Source organism: Sinohyriopsis cumingii, unplaced genomic scaffold (genome assembly GCF_028554795.1).
Source record: "Sinohyriopsis cumingii isolate HCF-2022 unplaced genomic scaffold, ASM2855479v2 utg000127l, whole genome shotgun sequence".
Lineage (NCBI taxonomy): Eukaryota > Metazoa > Mollusca > Bivalvia > Unionida > Unionidae > Sinohyriopsis > Sinohyriopsis cumingii.
Window position 1 is genome coordinate 7,659,537 of NW_028315871.1, and position 21,458 is coordinate 7,680,994.

The 21,458-nt window shown below is 35.5% G+C and overlaps 1 protein-coding gene across 1 annotated transcript in view; it reads right to left on the reverse strand.

Annotated features, from left to right (window-relative positions):
• The window catches only part of LOC149774885 (uncharacterized), a 51,164-nt gene extending 41,350 nt beyond the window's left edge, over positions 1–9,814 (reverse strand). Inside the window, exon 1 of the mRNA XM_089944673.1 lies at positions 9,705–9,814. Coding sequence (XP_089800799.1) covers positions 9,705–9,728 — 24 coding nt within the window. The 5' untranslated portion in view covers positions 9,729–9,814. The remainder of the gene's footprint in view (positions 1–9,704) is intronic.
• Between the last annotated feature and the right edge of the window lie 11,644 nt (positions 9,815–21,458).

Here is a 21,458-nt window from a genome sequence, read left to right on the forward strand (position 1 = left end):
TTATAAGTCGAACTTTTGTTATAATTCTGCAAACAAATTAGAGTAAATGCCTTAAAGATAATTTGTGTGATCAATTTAGTAATGGGCTTCAAAAACATCTACAAATGTAAAACTGATTGGTTACTGTTGATGAGCCATTACTTTCATATGCACTGTAATAAACAGCCCATCCCACCTTATAAATACAGTGTATTAGTGGTTTTTATTAGTAAAGGGCCTTAGTCACATGACTAAATCAGCCTCCTAAATGTGAAATGATGGTCTAGATCATGACTGATTGGGGACCAGAAAACATGTACTGGTATGAATGGTCCCCTACCAGTCATGTCATAAAGAAGGGGGAAAAATGGAAAACAACTAGTTGGTTTATGTCTAGTACTAACAGCTATCACCATGACATCACTGGGCTTGGTCACTTGGAAAGTTTCCTGGTATGGCTGGCTGAAAACCCATAGGCTTACTAGATATTTGATCACTATGATATTGTCAAAATAATTATCTCTCTCTTTTTGTAACTAACATTCACTTCTTATGTTAGGTGTTTATGCTCTAAAAAAACAGTAACAAAAGAAACAGTGAAAACAACAAGCTTTGAAAAATTTAACAAATAATTTATTTCCCTGGAAAAACAATATAAAAATGAAAAAATAAGAACTTTAGGTTTTAAAAACCAAATCAAAAATAATCCAAGAATAATCCATGAATTAAATTTTAAAAGTCCTAGTAATGAAATGTTCTAATCAATTCAAGTTCGAGTCCGGATGAAAAATTAAAAATAGAAGACGATGACATATACTGTAGCCTATATATTATGGAAGTGTCTACAGTTATTTGTTGATTCATAAACAATAATATTCCGGTGTTTGAATTTCCGAATAAAATTTAAAGAAACGTCTTTGTCCAAGAATTTTGTATGAACATTCAAATATTTCCAGAAAAATAATCAGTCTTTTAGAATCCAAATAATTTGAACAAAATTTAAAACAACTCCACACTGGTCACAAACAAACATTTTTCAAGTGTCCAAGTTAAAAGCCCAAACTAGAAACATCTTTCTTAATGATACTATTATATCTAAATACTGCTCAATTTCGGGAAATACAGAATTGCAAAATAGAGACTGTTTACATTTAAAAATCATGTACTCCTAGTATGACCTTGATAAAAACCAATCATTTTACTCCGAGAATAAAATAAAATAGAAAGGTGTTTACTTTTCTCAGTGATTTCTGAATCAAGGTTGGAAACTAAGTCAAAAATAGAAACAGTGTTTCTATTATTAGGTGTTTATGAAGAGAGTCAGGTAAAACTGAATTTCTGGAAAATATCAAATTCCTAGTAAACAAAATTTGACATGTAATGAAATTAAAAGTAAAAAAAATTTAAAACTTACAAACAACTAAATTAAGCCAAATATAAATTAAACCAAATATATGTAACACACTCTAAATATACTTTGGTCTATTGTCAATAAAAGTGGTTCTAAAATTGATGTTTGTCATCTATGTTCTTCCATCAGAATTCCATCCTAACTTACTATCATGTATACTTTGAATAAATACATGGTTTTTAGTGCTAGAGCTTATAATGTCATTAACTAATTATTTGGAATAAGACGAGTTCCTTGTCAAACACTTTGATTTTGGTGCTGATTTACATCAAGTTTTTTAACTACCATTAAAAATTCTTGAGGAGTACAAAATTTCCTAAGAAACAAATAACACTAAATCAAAAAATTTTGACCACTGGGAAAATACCGACAGACATGAAGAAATAATAATGTTAGTATATTAAGTGGCATATGTGGTGACAATACAAGTGTTGACAATTCAAGATATAAATTTGAGCTAGTCTTTTAACTTATGTTCAATGATGCAGGTCGCAATTACTAGATTTCAATAAATGACTAAAAAAAATGTTAATAACGATAGCCCAATAATAATTAAAATTAATAATACGCATGCTTTAAGACTAAAGTTAGACATCACTGTACGCTCGATGCAAATACTGAAAGCCTAGTTGAGGTAGGTTGTATTTAAGCAACAGTAACATTTCTCCCTTCTCTCCAAGTAACAATCCATGATGATCTGAAAAAAATCTGGTCTGCGCCACTAAACAGCTGCTCACTTGGAACGCTTGAAGCTGGTGCAGACAAATAGCATCTAGTTATTTGGCAAAGTCAGGGAACTGAAACCTGTGAGTGTTCCGCCAGCCGTATATGTCTTCTAATCTTGTGGCAACAGAGGGCTGGCTAGATACAATTCAAGTATCGCGTCAACGGCATCATCCACATGGGTTGTTTCACTGATGGTATGACAGGTTCATTACAGGCCACAGAAAACAAATCCCAGAGACACAGCATTGATGGTCCAATTGCATTTGTTTCAGTTTCAGCTTTTCTTTTTTGGGTTGGGGGATCCTTCTGCTTGTCAGATGAAGCAACTATGATGCATTCTGCTCTAAGCCATTCTTTGGATCTGGTCACAAGTAATTCTTCATTGAATAGGCAATGTTTGAATTGTGGATCCAAGGTGGTGGCTAAAACAAGCTTCTTGTTGCTGGCAACGTCAGCAAAGTGTGTGTTCAGTGACGTCAACATATCACTGCACATTGTCTGGATACCTTGAGTCGCTTCATGCTCTCGAGCAAGCAGCATTCTGTGCATTTTCAGCATAGGAAGAATAACGGATACTGATGTTTGGCTATCACGTACTTCCTTGGTAATGTCCACGAATGGGCCTAATGTGTCCACAATATTGTTAATCAAGATCCACTCTTGGGCTGTTGGACTAGGCCGGTCATAGAGAGTGGCATAAGCCCCCAAGACTTGTTTTTGTTCATATAACAAAACCAACATATCGTATGTTGAATCCCAGCATGTCTGGACATCCTGGATGATTTTCTTACGGGTAATGCAAACATTTTTCTGCTGCTCTTCATGCTGCTGTTGTGCCAGGATGAAGTGCAGAAACTTGCTGACTATGGATTGCAAGATCACCAAAACATCTTTGACAGCTGACTGCGACAGAATGCCATCACTGATAATGAGTTGCAGCGTGTGTGCAAAACAGCTGATGCTGTCAATTTCAGCCAGACGCATTGCTTTAACCAAGTTTGTACCTCCATTACGCAGAAGGAGAAAATATGAGTTTTGGTAATGTTGTATTCCTCGCATAATTTGTCCAGTTTGCTCGCCAAATATTTTCCAGTGCGCGATTCACTGAGAGGCGTTGCTGCTAAAATCACCTGTTTCCACTGAAAGTCTTCCGTTACCCAGTGTGCAGCAAGACTGCAACAAGGCTACGCCGATGGACGGGTCTGACCATGCATCAGAGACTGAAGCGATTGGGCAGAAACTAAATCACGCACCTTGCTCTGTATCGCCTTATTCATGTCAGGTATCAAAGATGTGGAAAAGTACTTCTGACTTGGAATTTTATAGCGCAGTTCTGCCTTGGCCATCAGACATCGAAATCCAATTGGAAATTTCACTAGCTATCTAATCTGCCTAGCTATCTGCTAATGCGTATGCTGGAAGTTCAACAGCCACATGAGGCCTCATTGGCTGCTGTGATTAGGATGAGTGCATGAATGGTATTGATAATTTGTTGTGTGCAGACAATCAGTGGTAGTTTACGGCAAGCGTGTTAACAAGTATTTACTTTTAAGAATATACTGTCTTTCAATTAACCCCAAAATCAAATGTTTATTCCTTAATTTCCACTATTTAATTCTGATTTAAAATTCAGCCATGTCAAGATGAATGTTATGATTCAAATTATATTTTGGAAATTTGTTTACATCAGCACCAGTTATTTCTGTCGATACCAATTATACCGATTGTTCTAATAATCAGTCTGATTATGAGTATGGCCGATTAATCGGTACAGCTTAATCATGTTACATTATAACAAGAACTTAACTAGGAAATAAAGTAATTAATTCATATCAAAATCATTTATATCAAAGTTTATTTTTCATTTGAGTATTATTCAAATAACTACAAATCATAATTTCCTCATGTACAGCATTCTGTCATAAATGTGTTCATTCATAGCTGTCTGATGCCATTACTATAAAGATTGCTCACCAGAAAGAACACTGCATCATGGGTAAATTAGGGGAATTAATAGGCCAAGCAAAATAACAACCTTTGCTGAACAGGTCTATAGGTTGGATCGGCACGACATCACAAACGTAGCGACTTACTTTCCACCATATTGCGGAGGTGAAAACAATTGCTTAGTACGGTAGCATTAGTTACATTCGATATTGCAAACCGTTTTAGTTTACCTATTTTGTTTATTATTTCTGTTTCTGTTCAGAAGTGATGCATAGTCTTCTGTACAAGCAGGACATAAAACCACGAATGTGTGCCTGTCGAATATTGTAATAAAATACAGACAAACAGTCATACATATAATTATATTGTTATAAAGGATATACAATATGTCAATTTAAATTATACAATTTTATATAGTGCATTGGCATTAAGGCCATTAGGATAAGAAGTACTTAATTTATGAATCCAGTAAGTTTCTTTTATGAGTTTATTCATGTCACCATGCACAATATATATTGGCATGAAAGAAAACTCGAGTAGAGAGTGATTATTGGCATTAAAGTGTGTTGAAATGTTAGAGGAAAACAGGATCTCGATTTTTTTTTTATGAAAGCGATGATTATTCATTCTTTTAGAAACTTGTTGAAGTGTTTGTCCAACATATTACGTGCTACATTTTTTACAGGTTATCAAATAAATCACATCACATAATCAGTTGATATGCGGCTAGTGTTATCACGTAGAGAAAATACCTCTTCTGTATTAGCGCTACTGAAAGAAGAACTTTATCTTACGTTTGCACAGAATTTTTGGTGTTTGTGTTGTTTTTTTTAATCCCAATTCTGAATATTGTTATAAACGTAATATATTTTAGGTTGATGAGGGTGGCAGTGGTGTTTACGTGTCGCGTACATGTGTACACGACAATATATGCCAATTAGTGTCAAGGCAGTTTGAAGTCTGTGTTTGTTATATAGTTTGAATATTGTACACTTTTCATTAATAAAATGATGAACATAAATGCAAGGATCATAAGATCAGTTGGCCATTCTTGCAATGTCTTAGGTTTACAAAGAGACTCTGGATAGTGATGCTAATGCACGATATTTACAGAAACTTAAAGTTGTGGAAATTAATGATTGTCCTTATAAATTTCCAGCTAATATTTGGGTACATAACCCAACAAAATGGCCTGAAGTGACATGGCCACATGTTTGCAACTATCTTACAGATACACCTGGTAAGTTTGTTTTTTAATAAAATATTTTGTTGAAGTAATTGTACACCTTTTTCTTAAAAATAGTTTTCTTTTATTAAACTATATCAAAATCTGAAATTTTCAATTGGTATTACCTGTGATCCTAATTATTTTGTTTAAAGTTCTCATTAATTTATATTTTTTTCCATAATTATTATTCTTGAATTGTCCTATTAAACCTTGATTAATAAGCACTAAAAGTTGTGTATTTTTCAACCTATGTACATTTATCCACACTGCATTTATAATAATAATTGCAAATCTTAAAATGTTGTAAAATTTTACTGTTACTGAAGCCAATAGAGCAATGGCTGTTGTTTTCACCTTGGCAGTCATAACTATGCACTGAAAATGCCCGGATATGAAAAAGTGCCCAGATTCCCGACCCCAACCTATAGGAAGCACATTTCGTTTGATCTTATTTGTTCTTTAGGAGACATAATGTTTTCAAGGATGCAGATTTAATTGTGGTTCTATATATTCAGAACGCCAATTAACCTTGCTAGTGCTGTGTTGTTTTAGGATGACCTTGAAACAAGCGCTGATTTGTTTCTAACTGCCTTCAATGTGTATACTGAATTGTTTCAGAACAATAGACTTTTTGGGACAAATCCATATAACTACAAAAGTAGTATTTATTATCAGATTGGTGTGAAATTGTATAAAGTGATGCAGATTGCAAACACTAAAAATGTCTGTGAAATTGATGTGTGTTCATGGTTACCATAGCAACCAAATGCAGAAAATGGGTAGAAAAGTAATTTTTGACCAAAAAAAATCGAATATAGTGTATACTTTTCCACCAAATATAGTTATTCTGAATGTGTACATGGACAGTTAATTTGTTTCTACATATTACATATCCTCAGTTCATTACTTTAAGGTCTATGCTAGATAATTAAAACTTTACTTTCAAACATGTCTCTACATTTCAGCATGGTACACTATTTAGATGGTGCAATATTTATGTAGTTATTATTCACAAATTTTCTCCATATAAAACATAATTCTATTCACTTATATAGTTCACTGATAAGGAACAAATACTAATCATGCTGAAAATGATAAATAATTATAAATTTACTTTGGTTGCCATAGCAACCAAAAAGTAATGTTAGTGCTTGAAAGGTTTAAAAGACTGTTTCAAATAATATTGTTGGCAGAATCTTTTATCCAACTAAATACAGCAGTCATTGTTCAAAGACCTCAATGTTATCAAGTTGTTTTAGTTATGAAGGTAGAATAATAATTATCATAATGTAGAACAATTACATGTATATTTGTCATATTTTAGGGTGAAGATACTACTGTTTATGCAATGAAGTCAAACTAATAGAAAACTAGTTATCTCATCTGAAAATTGTTCAAAGGCAAATGTCTTACAGATTTGTATGTAAACATCTCTATAAGCAATTACTGTTGGTTGCAAGAATAAATTTGATGAATACAGGTATATACATGTGACAAATGTAACAACTGACACAAAATCCATCTGCAGGTTTGTTATCGATTAGTGAGGATTTCACACATGGAATTAATTACTTTTAGGGTTACTTCTAGACTCGTACTACATAAACTTTTCTTTTTGCCAGCTTCATTACTAAATCTTATGTACATCATAACTTTCCTTTACTATCTATTAACATGCAGACTGAATTTGATTTCTTTGACAGCTTCTATAATTAATGCATTCTTTAATATATGACAGCAAATATAGTTTTTGAATAACTTTCTTTACAACTCAGATTGTCTTAAATTCTCACTTTTAATACATCTTATAATGTCCCGCTAGTTTTTTATTTGTTTTTTTTAGGGTGGTCCCTCTTCTGTTCTTTTCAGACCATTAGAGCTTGGCCCACCTTCCTAACCGTAGTTGTACCCGTAGGCTTAGTGTATTTGTTCAAGGTTACTGCTATTCGTCAGTTTTTAATTTTTGTCTGTTTTCTTTAATCAAGTATTTTTTGGGGTAGCTTGTATGGGTTTGGCCTGCGCGCTTTCTCATATTGTAATATTTTGTTCGTTTACTTTAAGTATTTCTGGGGGGTAACTTGTATGGATTGTGCATGAGCGCTTTCTCATATTGTATATTTTTCTCTATTGTATACTTTGGGTCCTTTCGGATCCTTTTCAAAAAAACTTATTCATTTTCCACAACTGTCAGTGGCAAACCAAATAGACATATTTAATTATTTTACATTCTAATGTCTACATTGGAATGATCTGATTGCAATATCATCAGATAGAGCAATATTATCACAGCCATTAGTTTGGGTCTTCTTGTGACACAATAGATTAGTGTACCAATTTTCGATTATATATGGCAATGAAACAGCCAAAAATGCCAGTGTACTACCAAGTTAGTTTTTTGATCTTTACCGCCATGTGATGCAGAAATAAACAACAGGATGAACACTGAGATGGAGTTTGAAACACTGGGGAGCTCTTATGTCCGGTACACATGTATGATAGTGATGTTGGTTATCAGGTATTCTTTTGAGTGGAGCTGTACATTGGAGAGGCCTGAAAGTCATTATTACCAAAAATTAACAAATATTTCTCACCCATTATAAATTATAGGGCAAGAGTTGTGAGGTTTTCAATGATAATTAATAATTGCAACTTGCCAAAAATATCTGAAATAAAACTTCTCAGCAACAATCTTAACATATCATAACTTCTACGTTGTCAAACATATGAGGGAAAAAAATAAGAGATCAAGCTTTTTATGTTCATTGGCCTACCTCAGATACTAGCTCTTTTAAAACAAAACAACATGAACTTACAAGGGGAGAAAAAAGGGAAAGATTTGTACCGGGTTTAAAGTTCAGATATTAGATGAAGGTCTTGGTTATTAGATTCCAAAGTCACAGACATTTCACACTGCTGTCGTAACAGTGGGTTAAATTAAGAAGTGAATCTCTCTTGTCCATTTCTTTTTCAACTAGATTGTTGAGAGAGAGAGCGAAGCAGAGTAGAAATAACTTTATAATGCGACAGAAATATTGTGATTTTTATTTTTTTTAAATGATAGGCAAGGAAGGAATATGTTGGAGTCGACACTCGACACCCCCCCCATAATGAATGATTTGTCTCATTCAAACTCGTACAGTTCTCACTCTTGACGATACAATGTATCACCCAATAAAAGAAAAGGCTCTGCACATGACAGACTTGTTGATAAATTTAGCTACTATATAGTTTATGCTTGATTTAGTGTAAATTTAAAGTTGTTCCTGAATGGGCTGACCATGTCATAGCACTTGTATATCAACACGCGATAGTGTCAGAGCACTTTTATATCAACACGTGATATATTCCTGAAGAAAATTAATTCTCAAAATTTGGACAACTCTGTATATTGCTATTTATTCCTCCACACAAAGCCCTAACAAACTTTATTCTAATTCGGACTATCCCATACATATATACAGTAACCAACTGGATATGGGACAGCTGCGAGACAGCAACTACTTAACAACCACTATATTGTTTACATCAACATCCACTGCTGACAACAGACTTTCCTGGGCAAATAAGTCTGTTTGAATATTTGTTTCACTGATGTTCTGTTACAGTGATGCAGAGCCGTGATCTTCGAGACAATTACATATGCTATCTCCCTGTTATTATTAGCACACAATTAATCACTGGCCTAGATTGGACATCCGTAGATGTCACTGTCCTGTGCCATAAAAATATGGTATCCACACACAGAGCTAGGTGACATCATCAATAAATATATGGCGTCTGCACAACCAGGGTTAAGTATTGGAAAAGAAGTCATGTCCTAAATCTAATACTTTTATAAGTAAACACTTCTATCATAATACTAACATGACTTTCCAATTTGATTTTTTTGGCTTTTGTGACAACTTCAGTTAAGAAATCAAGATTATGATAAATATAAGAAAAGGTTAATTGAATGCTAAGTTGTTTAATGTAATTTTATTGTAAACTTGAGTTATCTATGTGCTAATGATATTTCACTGCAGTATATTATTTGTACCGGTGCATATGTTTGATGGTGTAACAGAAAAAAAAACACCCTTCTCTGAGATGCGTCAAAATAGGTAACGAAATACACTATCTCAGACATTTTAGGACACGGATTCATCAAAAGCACGTTAAAAAGAGAATGCGGGAATATATCATTATCATTTGTTACCCATATTTTGCAAAAGTAACTACATTTCTAAAATAATGGGAGACTGACTATGAAAGAAATACATGTCTGAAAAAGTGCTTAAGTGCATCAAAACTGAGCCATTAATACTGCGTAGTTTACATCAATGTAGGTTTGAGATAGCGGCTGTTATAAACAGACTAAGAACTTTAAAATTTAAAAATAGTATGCAAATTCAAAGGGTATTATAAGACCTATACCTGTATAATACGTCCTTCTTTCATGGATAGTACCGTGCTTTGCTAACATACAATTTGCATCTCGCCGGCCGGTTGCACGTAAGTACCGTTGCACTCAACCCCGACCTTACAAAGTTCCGGTTTTTACTGATTAATAAAGTGTAGACCGTACCCGTACCCAAAAATGCCGTACCCAAAACACGTTATTGTAGTAAAATCTGGTAATTAATCATAAAAACTGTTATATTTGTTAGGATAACCGTTAAATGTGTAATATATATATATATATATATATATATATATATATATATATATATATATATATGCAATAAACTGACAACGAACAGTGCGAAACAAGTATCTAATTAGCCTGAGCGCTTTAGACTTTTTAATGAGTCTTTTTCGATCGCAAATACAAAACATAGACAAGACAAACGAATAAAACAGAAAAACTTTTAACTTTATTATGTTTCAACTAGGTTATTTCAGCTTGTTGCTAATACTGGAAAATACTTGTATTGGCCTAGCAATTGATGAGCCATAACGACATAAGTTATTTTATGTAAATCTATGTAAGCGAAAATTATATCCCAGTTATTTCATTGTTATAGTAGTCATCTGATATTAATCAAATTTAGAGAATTATTTAAAAGAAAATATGTCGGCTGCAAAAGATAATTTTATTGGGGTGTTTTTTTGTGTGAACTGAATACAAGAATTAAACATCAACAAAGATTAATTCGTCTATTATAATATCAGTAGTGAATGGGGCCACTATAGAGACGATCGGAATGTCCGTACAAAATCCCCCTGGGCCACTATAGCGACAAAATGTATAGCGACAGTGGGAATTAGCATTACAAGACCCCCTGGGCACTATAGCGACAGGACAAAAGGTTGGGTTTTGCATAGTGACAATAGGAATGGAACAGGTGGGTGACGTCACGGTGCAGGATATTGGCAACAATGTTGCAAGGGTCTGATCTGAATACGCGCTACTCTAGGCAGAGACAAATACCGTAGAAACATAGACGTATATAGCACATACATAGATTGAAGCATATCAAGCTCTCACACCTAAAATATAAAATCGACTTAAATTTTTTTTACGAATGAGAGTAAATGTTTTAGACGCAAACTTAAATATAAAATCGACTAAAAACATTTGTCGGCAAAAGAGCAAATCTTTTCGAGACATTTGAGTGGACCTGAAAAGGACCTTTTTTTTCTTAATATCATTCCGTTAACATAGAGGGCATCGCATATGTCTTCTTCTTTTCCTCAAACTTCTTCTGTCTTCTGGACCGTAGATAAGGGCTCTCTTTAGAGAGCCTTGTCTCTCCGCATAGAGCCTTCTTTTCCAAATGCTCGTATCGGTGATCCGGATGATTGTTGATGATGATTTGACATACATGTGTAATTCCGTACGGAAACTTCATCGACGATACGAGGGTAGACGATTCAACGTTAGTCCACATCTTGTGACAAGAACATATGAAGGGAATGAAGTGAACCGCGTTTATTTATAGTGGAAGAGCGGATCGAAACGGATTTAGTTTTTTCACCAATCCTAACACGCGTTACAAAATTCAGTCACAGTATGGAGTCTACCTTCCAATCCGAAAGAGCTGATTGTGACGTCACATTCCCTATATAGATGCGCTTGCTTCTGTGCGCAGTGAAATAATGCGACAGAGTTTTCAAACATGACGGAAACAAGGAAGACGATTAAATGGGGTACACCGGCCGTAGAGACGAAAAGCAATGGCATAGCATCAGCTACCAAAGTCAACACGGTCGTCTGCCAGAAGAGACCGACATTAATTGGGATCTAGTGGATTTTCTCTCTTCTTCGCAAGAATTTGTTCCGGTACCAGTGCCTTCGTCACCTTCTCCTTCCTTACCACACGTCGAAGATTTTAAACAGAGACAGAAAGAAGAATTGGAGAAATTTTTACAGCAGCAGAAAGAAGCAGAACAAGATTTTCTCCTTCGACAGCAACAGCGAGAAGAAGAAGAAGCAAGGAAAAGGAAATGACAAAAAGAAGAAGCAGCAGAAAGAGAAGAAACAAGGTCTAGAAGAGAAAGAGAACATTGAAAGTCAAACAGTTAAGGAGTCTTAAACAAATGTATCGGACTTCTTTAATACGACCCAAGAGAAAATGACCTTCCCGAGCATAACAGCCCAACCATATTACTATGCCTGAGATACCAACCCTAGTGATTTCTACCAAATCATCGACAGGAGCAAGTCCTGAAATAGGCCTTGGCCATGGCAAAGGCTTAAGTCAGTTAAAGCTGACTGCTTCCCGTTCCTGAATATTTTTAAAATTTTAAAAAATCCAATAAAACCCCCAAAACACAACGACACCCACCCATTTCACTCGAAAAGAGATATCATTAATTTTGCCAAAATCAATTCAAACTCAAAATCAATTTTTTTCGCTCATTGATGACCGTGTGTTAGTGCGCGAGTGTAGGATCTTATTCTAAAAATTCAAAACCAAAAGACACTTACGTTTTCTGTCTGGTCTATTCTGGTGCAAATTTTACAATCCAATTCACAACACAACACTTTGAAAAGTTCATAGACATCTTCTGTGTCATTGTTCACTCTTTCTTTTTTAAATTTCTTCACTCTCCCAGGTTTATCCTCTTCTTCCTCTTTTCGTCTTTTTTTTCTCTTTCTGGATTTGTCTGGGTTCTTCCTTTTGGGAGGGTACCTCTTCTTCCTCTTGCTCATGTTGCTTCTTAGGGCAGACTAAAGACCAATGTCATTTCTCTTTACAATAATAACACGTATCTTGACTTTTGTCTCTTCTGACACCTGTCTTGCTTTTTTGACGGTCTGGACATTCTGTACCCAATTGCTCCTTCTTTGACAGATATAGCAAGCATCTTGGCTTTATCTCGAAAGGAGGGAGAGTAGTCCATCGGCTTGTCTGAAGAAAACTTTCATATGACACATCGCAAAGCTTTGATCATAAGTTCGATATGTTTTGGTTCTTCCATCGTTCTGGTAGGTTTGAGAGTGAAACAAATACTGGAAGGGAAGACACTCACCCTTTATATAGGGAAGACACTGGCCTGACTTTGATATAGAGACACATAGCGTTTAAAATGTAGTCATTTGACTTTTTGTAGCCAAGATGAACCGATCGCATCATTTCGCGAAGAAAGGAGAAGAAAGTAAGAGGCAGAAACGTGACCTATCGCCTCGCACAGTAGCTGAAGTTTTGGCTCAAATTCATGGCAGCGATTTTGAAAATGACATGAGTGAGACAGAATCCTGACAAAGAAAGTCTACACCAAACCAAAGTTCACCACAACCACTACTAAGCCGTGAAAAATACTATCACATTCTTTAGACGGAAAGGCCCTCCTCTAGAAAATTTAGAACCATAGCCTACATGTACACGGGGAAGTTTAAAGATTACAAGTCAGACGTACCGTTACAGAATGCAGAGGGGTTCATCACGAAGGTGTGGGATTCTTTGTTAACTACTCTTAAACGACACTGTCAAGCCAAAGAAGACGATCGTTTGAGACTTTCCATTCATCACGACAGTGTAAAGTCCCCTGTTTGGATCGACTTTAGCAACCCATCAGAATTAGCACTTTCAAAAGTCATCGACAAGATTCAACACGTGCAACAATCCAACGACAAGTTTCCCATCACCGATGGAAATGCGACAATGTTCATGACCCGTGTGTATCTTCCCCAAGGAACGGGATGCAAAAAGGTGTTATTGGTAGACGACCATCGCATCATCAAGCGCAACCTCGTCCAAATTAATAACCCTCAAGACCATATGTGTTTAGCCAGGGCTATCGTGGTGGGATGAACGTATACCGACAAGAACGACACTGAAGAATGGAAAAGAGACTGGAAAACTATTCAACGATCGGACCGAACCAAACAACAAAGAGAAGCAGAACTTATGTTACACCAAACGAGCTTGTGGCATTCCTGAAATGCAAATATTGCAAGACGTCTTAGCTCCACGCTACAACTTGAAAGTACACCCTCAATAAGTGCGCGGACCTCTGTTGTTTCAAGGCAAATATTTCAAAGACGGAAAATACATTCACGTCTGTCATCACGATGAATAGTTCGATGCCATTACCAGTATCACTGGAATCCTGGGATACAGATATTATTATGAGAAATGTATATATGGCTGTGACAATCGAGATCAACACAAGCAATGTTGATCGAAATGGTCAGGACGTTAGGCCTCTAAACCCTGTCTTGACGAAGGACAATAACGAGTGTACTGCCCAGCTTATCAGTGCACTTTTGTCAGCCCTACCTGCTACTTTAACATCTATAGACGCAAGGTTCACAGCAGAAAAGTGCTAGTCAACTGATCAGATTGTGCCCTACTTGTGGTTAAGGCGTACGTACCAATAGTGCCAAGGCTCACGTATCTCCAGGAAAGAAAGGATGTCACATTTGTCGTCAAATAGTGGACTTCGAAAAAGAATGCTACATTAAAAAATACCAACCCCAACAGGGAGAAGATGGCTACAAGAACAAAAGGCAATTTCATCTTTTCCTATTTTGAATGGATGCAAATAGACAGGTATTCACATTCCTAATTTCTGCGTGGCTCACCAAGCGTACGAGAAGTGCATCCAGGAGCCTATCTTTAGTCATTCCCCTAACTGAACAAGATTCCTGGAGGACGTGAAAAAATCTGTCGGGGACCTAACACGCTGATCCATTTCGCACAAAGGATCTTAGACCCAATCGTCGAGATGTGGAGCCATGCCAGGTGATGGCTCACAATTTCTCGGGACACGATGGAGAGTTACTTCTCAGATACCATACTGAACAAAGTCTTGAACGTGCCAAAGTCACTTTGAATGAAGACAAAATCATTTCCATGCAAGTGGGACAAGTGCAGTTTAAAGATTCGATGAGTTATCTGACCATGCCTTTGAGCCAAATGCCTAAAACGTTTGAAATGACAGAAATGGCCAATCAACTCGCCGTTCTACCCTATTTATCTGAGGCTCACTACTGCGACCCTGGCAGCATGCGTACCGAACACAGAGAAGCTTTCTACGCTTGGTACCACTCTCACGCCTCGGACACCTTCGACTTTCAGGAAGAAATCTTAAAGTATTGTCGATCAGACGTGGACATTTTACGACGTTGCTGTAGAAAATGTCGAGAACTGTTCATGAAGCACGGAAGAATCGATCCTTCGAAAGAAGCTTGCACCATCGCCAAAGCCCTTTTCTTAGTATACCGCAAACGATTCATTCCCGAAAACTCCCTGTCTGTCATAAACCCTCAAACGAGGGACTTTGTCAGACGTCAAAAACAGTAATACTAGGTCAAAGCCCTACCCTGGCTACATTACTTGTGCGACAAGGAAAATAAATGGATTCAACATGCACGAAACGGAGGAGGCAAAAGACCATCGGAACGTATGGAAAGTTGGGACTTAGAAAATCCCAAGATCGTGTAAGAGTTTTACGGTTGATTTTCGCGGATGTCCCCTCTGCTACCTTAAACGTGACACTACAAATCAGTTATTACAACGTACCATGGCAGACTTGTACCAGGCCATTTGTCTGCGGCGCTTGAAGATAGAACAGCAAGGATACCAAGTGGTAGAAATGTGGGAACACGACTACGATCATCGTTGAAATTCAATCCCGAGTTTAAACGCATCATGGAAAGTTACAAGCTGGTGGACCCACCGAACCCGCGGAACAGTTTGTACGGAGGACAGACGAATGCCAACTGTTTGCTGTACCAAGCCGACGAGGAGAAAGGAGAAGAAATCAAATACTTGGATGTGTGTTCATTGTATTCTTACCTGTGTAAATATTTTCACTCACCCGCACGGCACCCGCAATAGCTGACGGAACACATCGACCTGGACAACATTCGACAATACGAAAGATTGAGTAAATGTAAAGTCTTGCCTCCGACGGACTTTTACCATCCAGTTTTACCTCACCATTGTAAAACTACTGTATGTAAGCTATGAATACCTGCATGTACATATCACTAACACATATGTATGTCTACAGTTTACAACCTGTATTTGTAGTGTTCAGAAACACCTCATCTAGAAGCTAAATGATGAAGGAATTCTCTCAAATCAAATAGTTTAAACACCAGGACATAAAAACATCCAGTCATTAAGTAACTACAGCAAATCAAAGAAGAAATATTTCAAACATTACCTTTATTATCATCTGTCCTTCAGCCTGCCACAAGTAAAACATCCCCACCACTGGCCATCATCTCTTATGCTAGACAATGTCAATCGATTCCTGGCTATGAATTCTGATTTTTTCTCCCCAATGATTCACCACAACAGCCATGTAAATATTCAACAAAGAAGTAAAACTCTGTCACTTTCACATGCTGCGCAATATGTCAGTAGTACTGATGCAAAGGGCAGTGGATGTATGTCTTCACTGGAGAGGAAATAGAGATATAGTATTTCAAGTAACACAAATAGTGACTAAACTAGACTTTATACTACATCTTTTATACACATTTAACAGTTACTTACAGTTTCATATATTCTTGTCTTTTTAGCAAAATCACATTCATTCACTCAACTTTCCCACCGATGTGAATTTTCGAAAATGGCATCTTGACAATTTCACTTCGGCTTAATTTTTCAATATTTTCTTATGCAATGATAAGATGACAATAATACATTGATACATCAATGGTTGAGTTTTTCTTATTAATAAACGTTACTATCCTGAAACATGTACTTTGATATCATGCTAATTATTGGTTCATTTGTATTAGTCTGGTGTGGAACTCATTTTGTTTACAGATATACATAACACAGAACAACATGTACATTAAGAAACTGCCATTACCATGCAAAGTCTGCCACAGTACTGTTTCACAAAGATGAACAATACCTTTGAGCATAAAATTAAAGAAAATATGCTGGTATCAAGTGAAAAACATTTATATTTCATGTCGTGCTTGAACTTCTCTTCTATTTTCACTTACGGTTTAACCCTTCATGATAATACTTAGTTTTTCACCCACTCAGTAAATATATTATTCAGTCAATTCCAGCAGATATCCCTATTAAGTTCTTTTATGAAATAAAATGAACTAACATATACCAAAGCTATATTTCATTATAGTAATAGAATAGAAATTATCAAACAACTGATCTTTATTGATCACTATGAATACATCAATAAGAAAATGAGTGACAGCATTCTACATCATATTTGGCTCATTTTTGTATTGGATACTACATTTGTGGTTCACGGCAACCCCAAGATCCATAAAAATAGTGACACACAGTAACATTCCAATGCAATTTGTTTTTAAAGTTTTATCTAGATCTAAATTTCATTTTTTTCTGAATGCCAGGATTGAAAGAATATGCAATGTCAATGGTGTTAACAGATAACATCAAATCCATGACTGAGTTGAATATTCTTCACATTTAGCCCAACTCATTCTTCCCATTTCATCAAATGATTTCAACATTTGATAGCATGCATCTTGATTCAGGTGTTGTCCATTTGTGTGATTTGTAACCAAAAACTGACACATCTCATCATAAAATAAAAAAATAATAGCTCTTCTAATACATATATGCTTATAGTATTGTATTAACGTATAATGTTATAAAAACGTGTCGGAAAATGTTCAATACAGTCGGAATTATCGTATACCTATATTTCAGACACGAAAAGCTTAAAAAAACAGCATTTGAACATTGAAGCTATTAGGTTTTATTGTTTAACAGCATGTCAGCACAAAACTGCCTATATGCAACGATATGGTTAAAGAAGAAAAGCAACATTTTGATGTGTATTCACATATTTGCAGGAAACTTTTAACTGCTGCAGTGATGTTTCCTTGACTATGTAAAAGATCATCAGTTTTGGATCTCCTCAACATGGATAGAAATATAATACCTTTATATTTCTAAAAAGGTAAAGTCAATAAAGTCCTTCATTTAAATTTGTAAACCCTGGTGACCTAGTGGTTCAAAGCGCTTGCATGTGGGTTCAAGTGTCTGGCTTGGCCAATGTGGATATGTGAAAAACCTTGCCAGTTGTTTCCCGTATGTCAGTCGTTCTGAGCTGAGTTTTCCCTGGTTCTTCCTCTACCTGCTAATGTATAGCTTATCATGTGCTGAAGAATGAATGTAAACCCCAAACAAGAACAACAACTAATAAATTCAATTGTTTTATTTAAAAGATCCCTACCCCTTCTAAAACCTCTGGTTTTGTTTTACACTGATTTTCCTTTGATAGTATTAAGTTTGGAGAACATTGATTTATTTTAAGAGGATATAAAAATGTCAGCAATTTTATCAGTATAAGCTAGACTGCATGTCATCTAAATTTGAATTAAAATGTATAATATTAAAATAATGCATTTTCGACGATTAAAATTATTCATTTACATAGAGAATAAAACGTGTCAGATGTAGTATCTATCCCAGGTGAATACAAATGGAACGCAACGTATTCTGCCAAACGATGTAGGTTTCATACACGAGTTAAACTTTACAAATCACAGACTTAATAATGTTAAAACCCCAATGTCATCATCACATGCAAAAAGTCACACATGCAAAGTCATCTTAATAATACTGAATCTTGAAAGATATAGGTCCTAAACATTTTTTTTGTCATTAAAGCTATATATTATTTAATTTCTCTAATTCAAAAAGCTGGCTTTTTCACGTGTAAAAAATTAATTCAATGTTAATCGGCGACATTCATGGGTCAATCAGTTTCGGCTGAAAGCTGGAACACAGCAGTTGATAATGTTACCGTTGTAAACATAAGAAGCCAACACAATGCTATGTCAAATACAGTATGTGATCTCTATATATGGAATATGCTACTGTCATTCTCCGTTTGATATGATGCAATAATCAGCCTAGCATTTAAAAAAAGAAATAGAAGACGAAAAACAAAACCAATGGTTTGATATAATTATCATTCAAAATGGTAAGCATTTGTTATCTTCTTCATGGTAAGAAAATGAAATATATAAGTAAACCAACAATGATATTGCCACAATGGTGATGTTGCATTTGGAAGTACTTTCCTTTTCTTCAACTAAGATATATATCTGCTCTTGAGTATGTTATCCAGACCCCTACTTCCATATTTAGGCCAATTTGATTTGTTAGTTCTCTCTTTCCCCACTTTATCCGCCACACCAGGATTAACAGATCTCAAAATCTTTCACGCTTGATGTAAATAAAGAGGAGGCGCCATGAAGAAGGAAAAATGAATCACTAGCAAGAAAAGTTAGGCTTTAATTATTACATTTGTTGTAATTAGTTTTACACATAAATCATACATATTGTCATTGACTAAACATCCATGTCCTACTGCTATTAGAGACCCTTTATCACCCATACAGCATCGTATGACTGCTACACTCAGCAACTAACGGTACCCATTTGTCCTAGAAAAAAACGTTATTGAGAAGGTAATAAATGTTTAAGCAAGATTTTAACTGTTATCGAAATCATAATCCTATCTGAAAACGATGGGGCAATCAAACATAAAATACTATCAATTGCAAACTTTTTTCTGTTATCGAATTAGTCTGCAAATTTGCCAATTCACAATAATTCGTGTTTGATTTAAGAAAAAGAAACAAATAAATGTAAACCAAAATCCTTATAAATAGGTTCTTTCTATCAGTTTTCCACAGATCCCTAACCCCAGTAACATTTGCTGTATTGACCTGCACAAGAAATGTATTCATGGGGGAAAATATGTTCATTTTTGTATGAAAACAGTCATTAATTTGACACACAGACACACACGCACACATGATTTGAAACATTAAACATGGAATTTAAAGTTTTAAATATTCTTTCCTAACAGTATTGTAATATTGTGGAACGTTTTGTTAGTAGTGTCGGTTACTGATACAGTTCAAAGTTTTCTATACCCCACGACTTTAACTTAAATCAAAGGAGCTGTATTTGCACTAGTGAATCCGCGGTGAGCCTATCACGATTTAAACCCAAATTAGGATTCCAGAGAAGTTACTACATAGATAATGCAGTCAGGCCTGTATAATGAGTTTCTTGTGTGACAAAACTTTACTCGAGAATGTAAGAAATGTGAGAAAGGTGGCTGCCAAGACACCAACTTAAATAGTAGGTTATATCACATATGGAAATTGGGTCAAACTGTTGTTGGACTCATGCACAAACTAATACATTTGCATACTTTTATTGATGATGTAATTCACGGGGGCCATGATGTAACTGCTGGACATATTTTACTCAATAAAATCATGCCAAAAAGATGCAAGATATTTCCTACTGGGTTTTATGTTTGAGGCCAAATACGTTTGGTTCAAATACTGTGTTTGCTGTGCCAGGAAACCTGCAGTCAGTCCATTCCTTATGTCTAGTTTGCTTATAACAGAATCATTCAGGAGTCTGCACAAAAAAACCCATGTATTTATGATGCATTATGGATACGCTCGTCTTCGTATCGACGTGGTATTTTCGGAGAAGACACGTTAAGAGATAGCTGATTACAGCACAGATGTTCTAACATCATTCAACGAAACATTTACTCGAACCTAACAGAAATGAATTATTAGCTGGTTATGTTCGGAAGCAAGGTCACTCTGCTCATATAGAATAAATGCGAACATGTCACCAGTCATTTATCAGATTGAGCATTGCCACAATAAACACACCGAACAATCAAACTGAACAAATTGTACCCGCAAATTGATTGGAACAGTTTGTAGACCTGGTTGCCTTTTCGCCAGATCCTGTGTTGTTTCCATAGGCACCAAAATGACTATAGAAATAACTACGAAAGTTGTACCGAGATTGAAGATAATTATCAAGATCGAGAATATCCAGATATTTTAGAAATACGTGTCACTTATATAAAAATTTTCAAAGGTGGAAGATCAGAAAGGGGTATTAATGTAAAGGACATATACTGGGTAGAACCAGAGAAAGTTCCGTCTCAGTTTATCTACACCTTTGAGGAAAATTACAGTCGCCATAGTACTACCATAAAAAACAGGTATTTACAGTCACACTTGGAATTAATTCAGAAGCTAACCAAGCACACGATTTCATATAGCTGTATATGTTGTATGTTGTATCATTTTATCTGATGTTATGTTTTAGTTCTGTAATACTGCTTGTGTATTCGTTTTGCTATTCATATGTCACTTTACTCCTAGGTACAATTCCAGACAATGATTGTAATCAGTGAGGTGTGTAAATATATCATTCAATTAGTCAATTGCTAATTGATCAAATTACACAACCTCCTGAGACCGAATGCTGAAGAGCCATTAAATGTAACTGACGATTATTAAACTCTGTTTGTAATTGAAAACTACAGTACAGTTCACGCCTTGCCTGAATGAGTGACTCTTAAAGTTTATAGGGTCTGTGTTTATTTGACTTAATAAACAATATTGTACAAGTGCATGTAAATACTGATAGGTAACTGATATACTATTTTCGACTGATTTAACATGTATGCGTTGTTACTGCCTTTACTGATGTTTTAGTGATTACTGATCAGCATACTGTCGTACTGAGATATATTGTCAAAAGTGTACAAAGGAATTTAGAACAAATTAAATTAACAAACAAACAAAATAAAACATGGGATACTTTTAAATATTCAGTGAGTGAGGACAGTCGTATTTGTAGGGGAATATATGTAACAGTGGTAGAGACCCAAGCTAATGATGAAACTAATTGTGGCATGCTTTGAGATGAGGTAATAGGGACACAA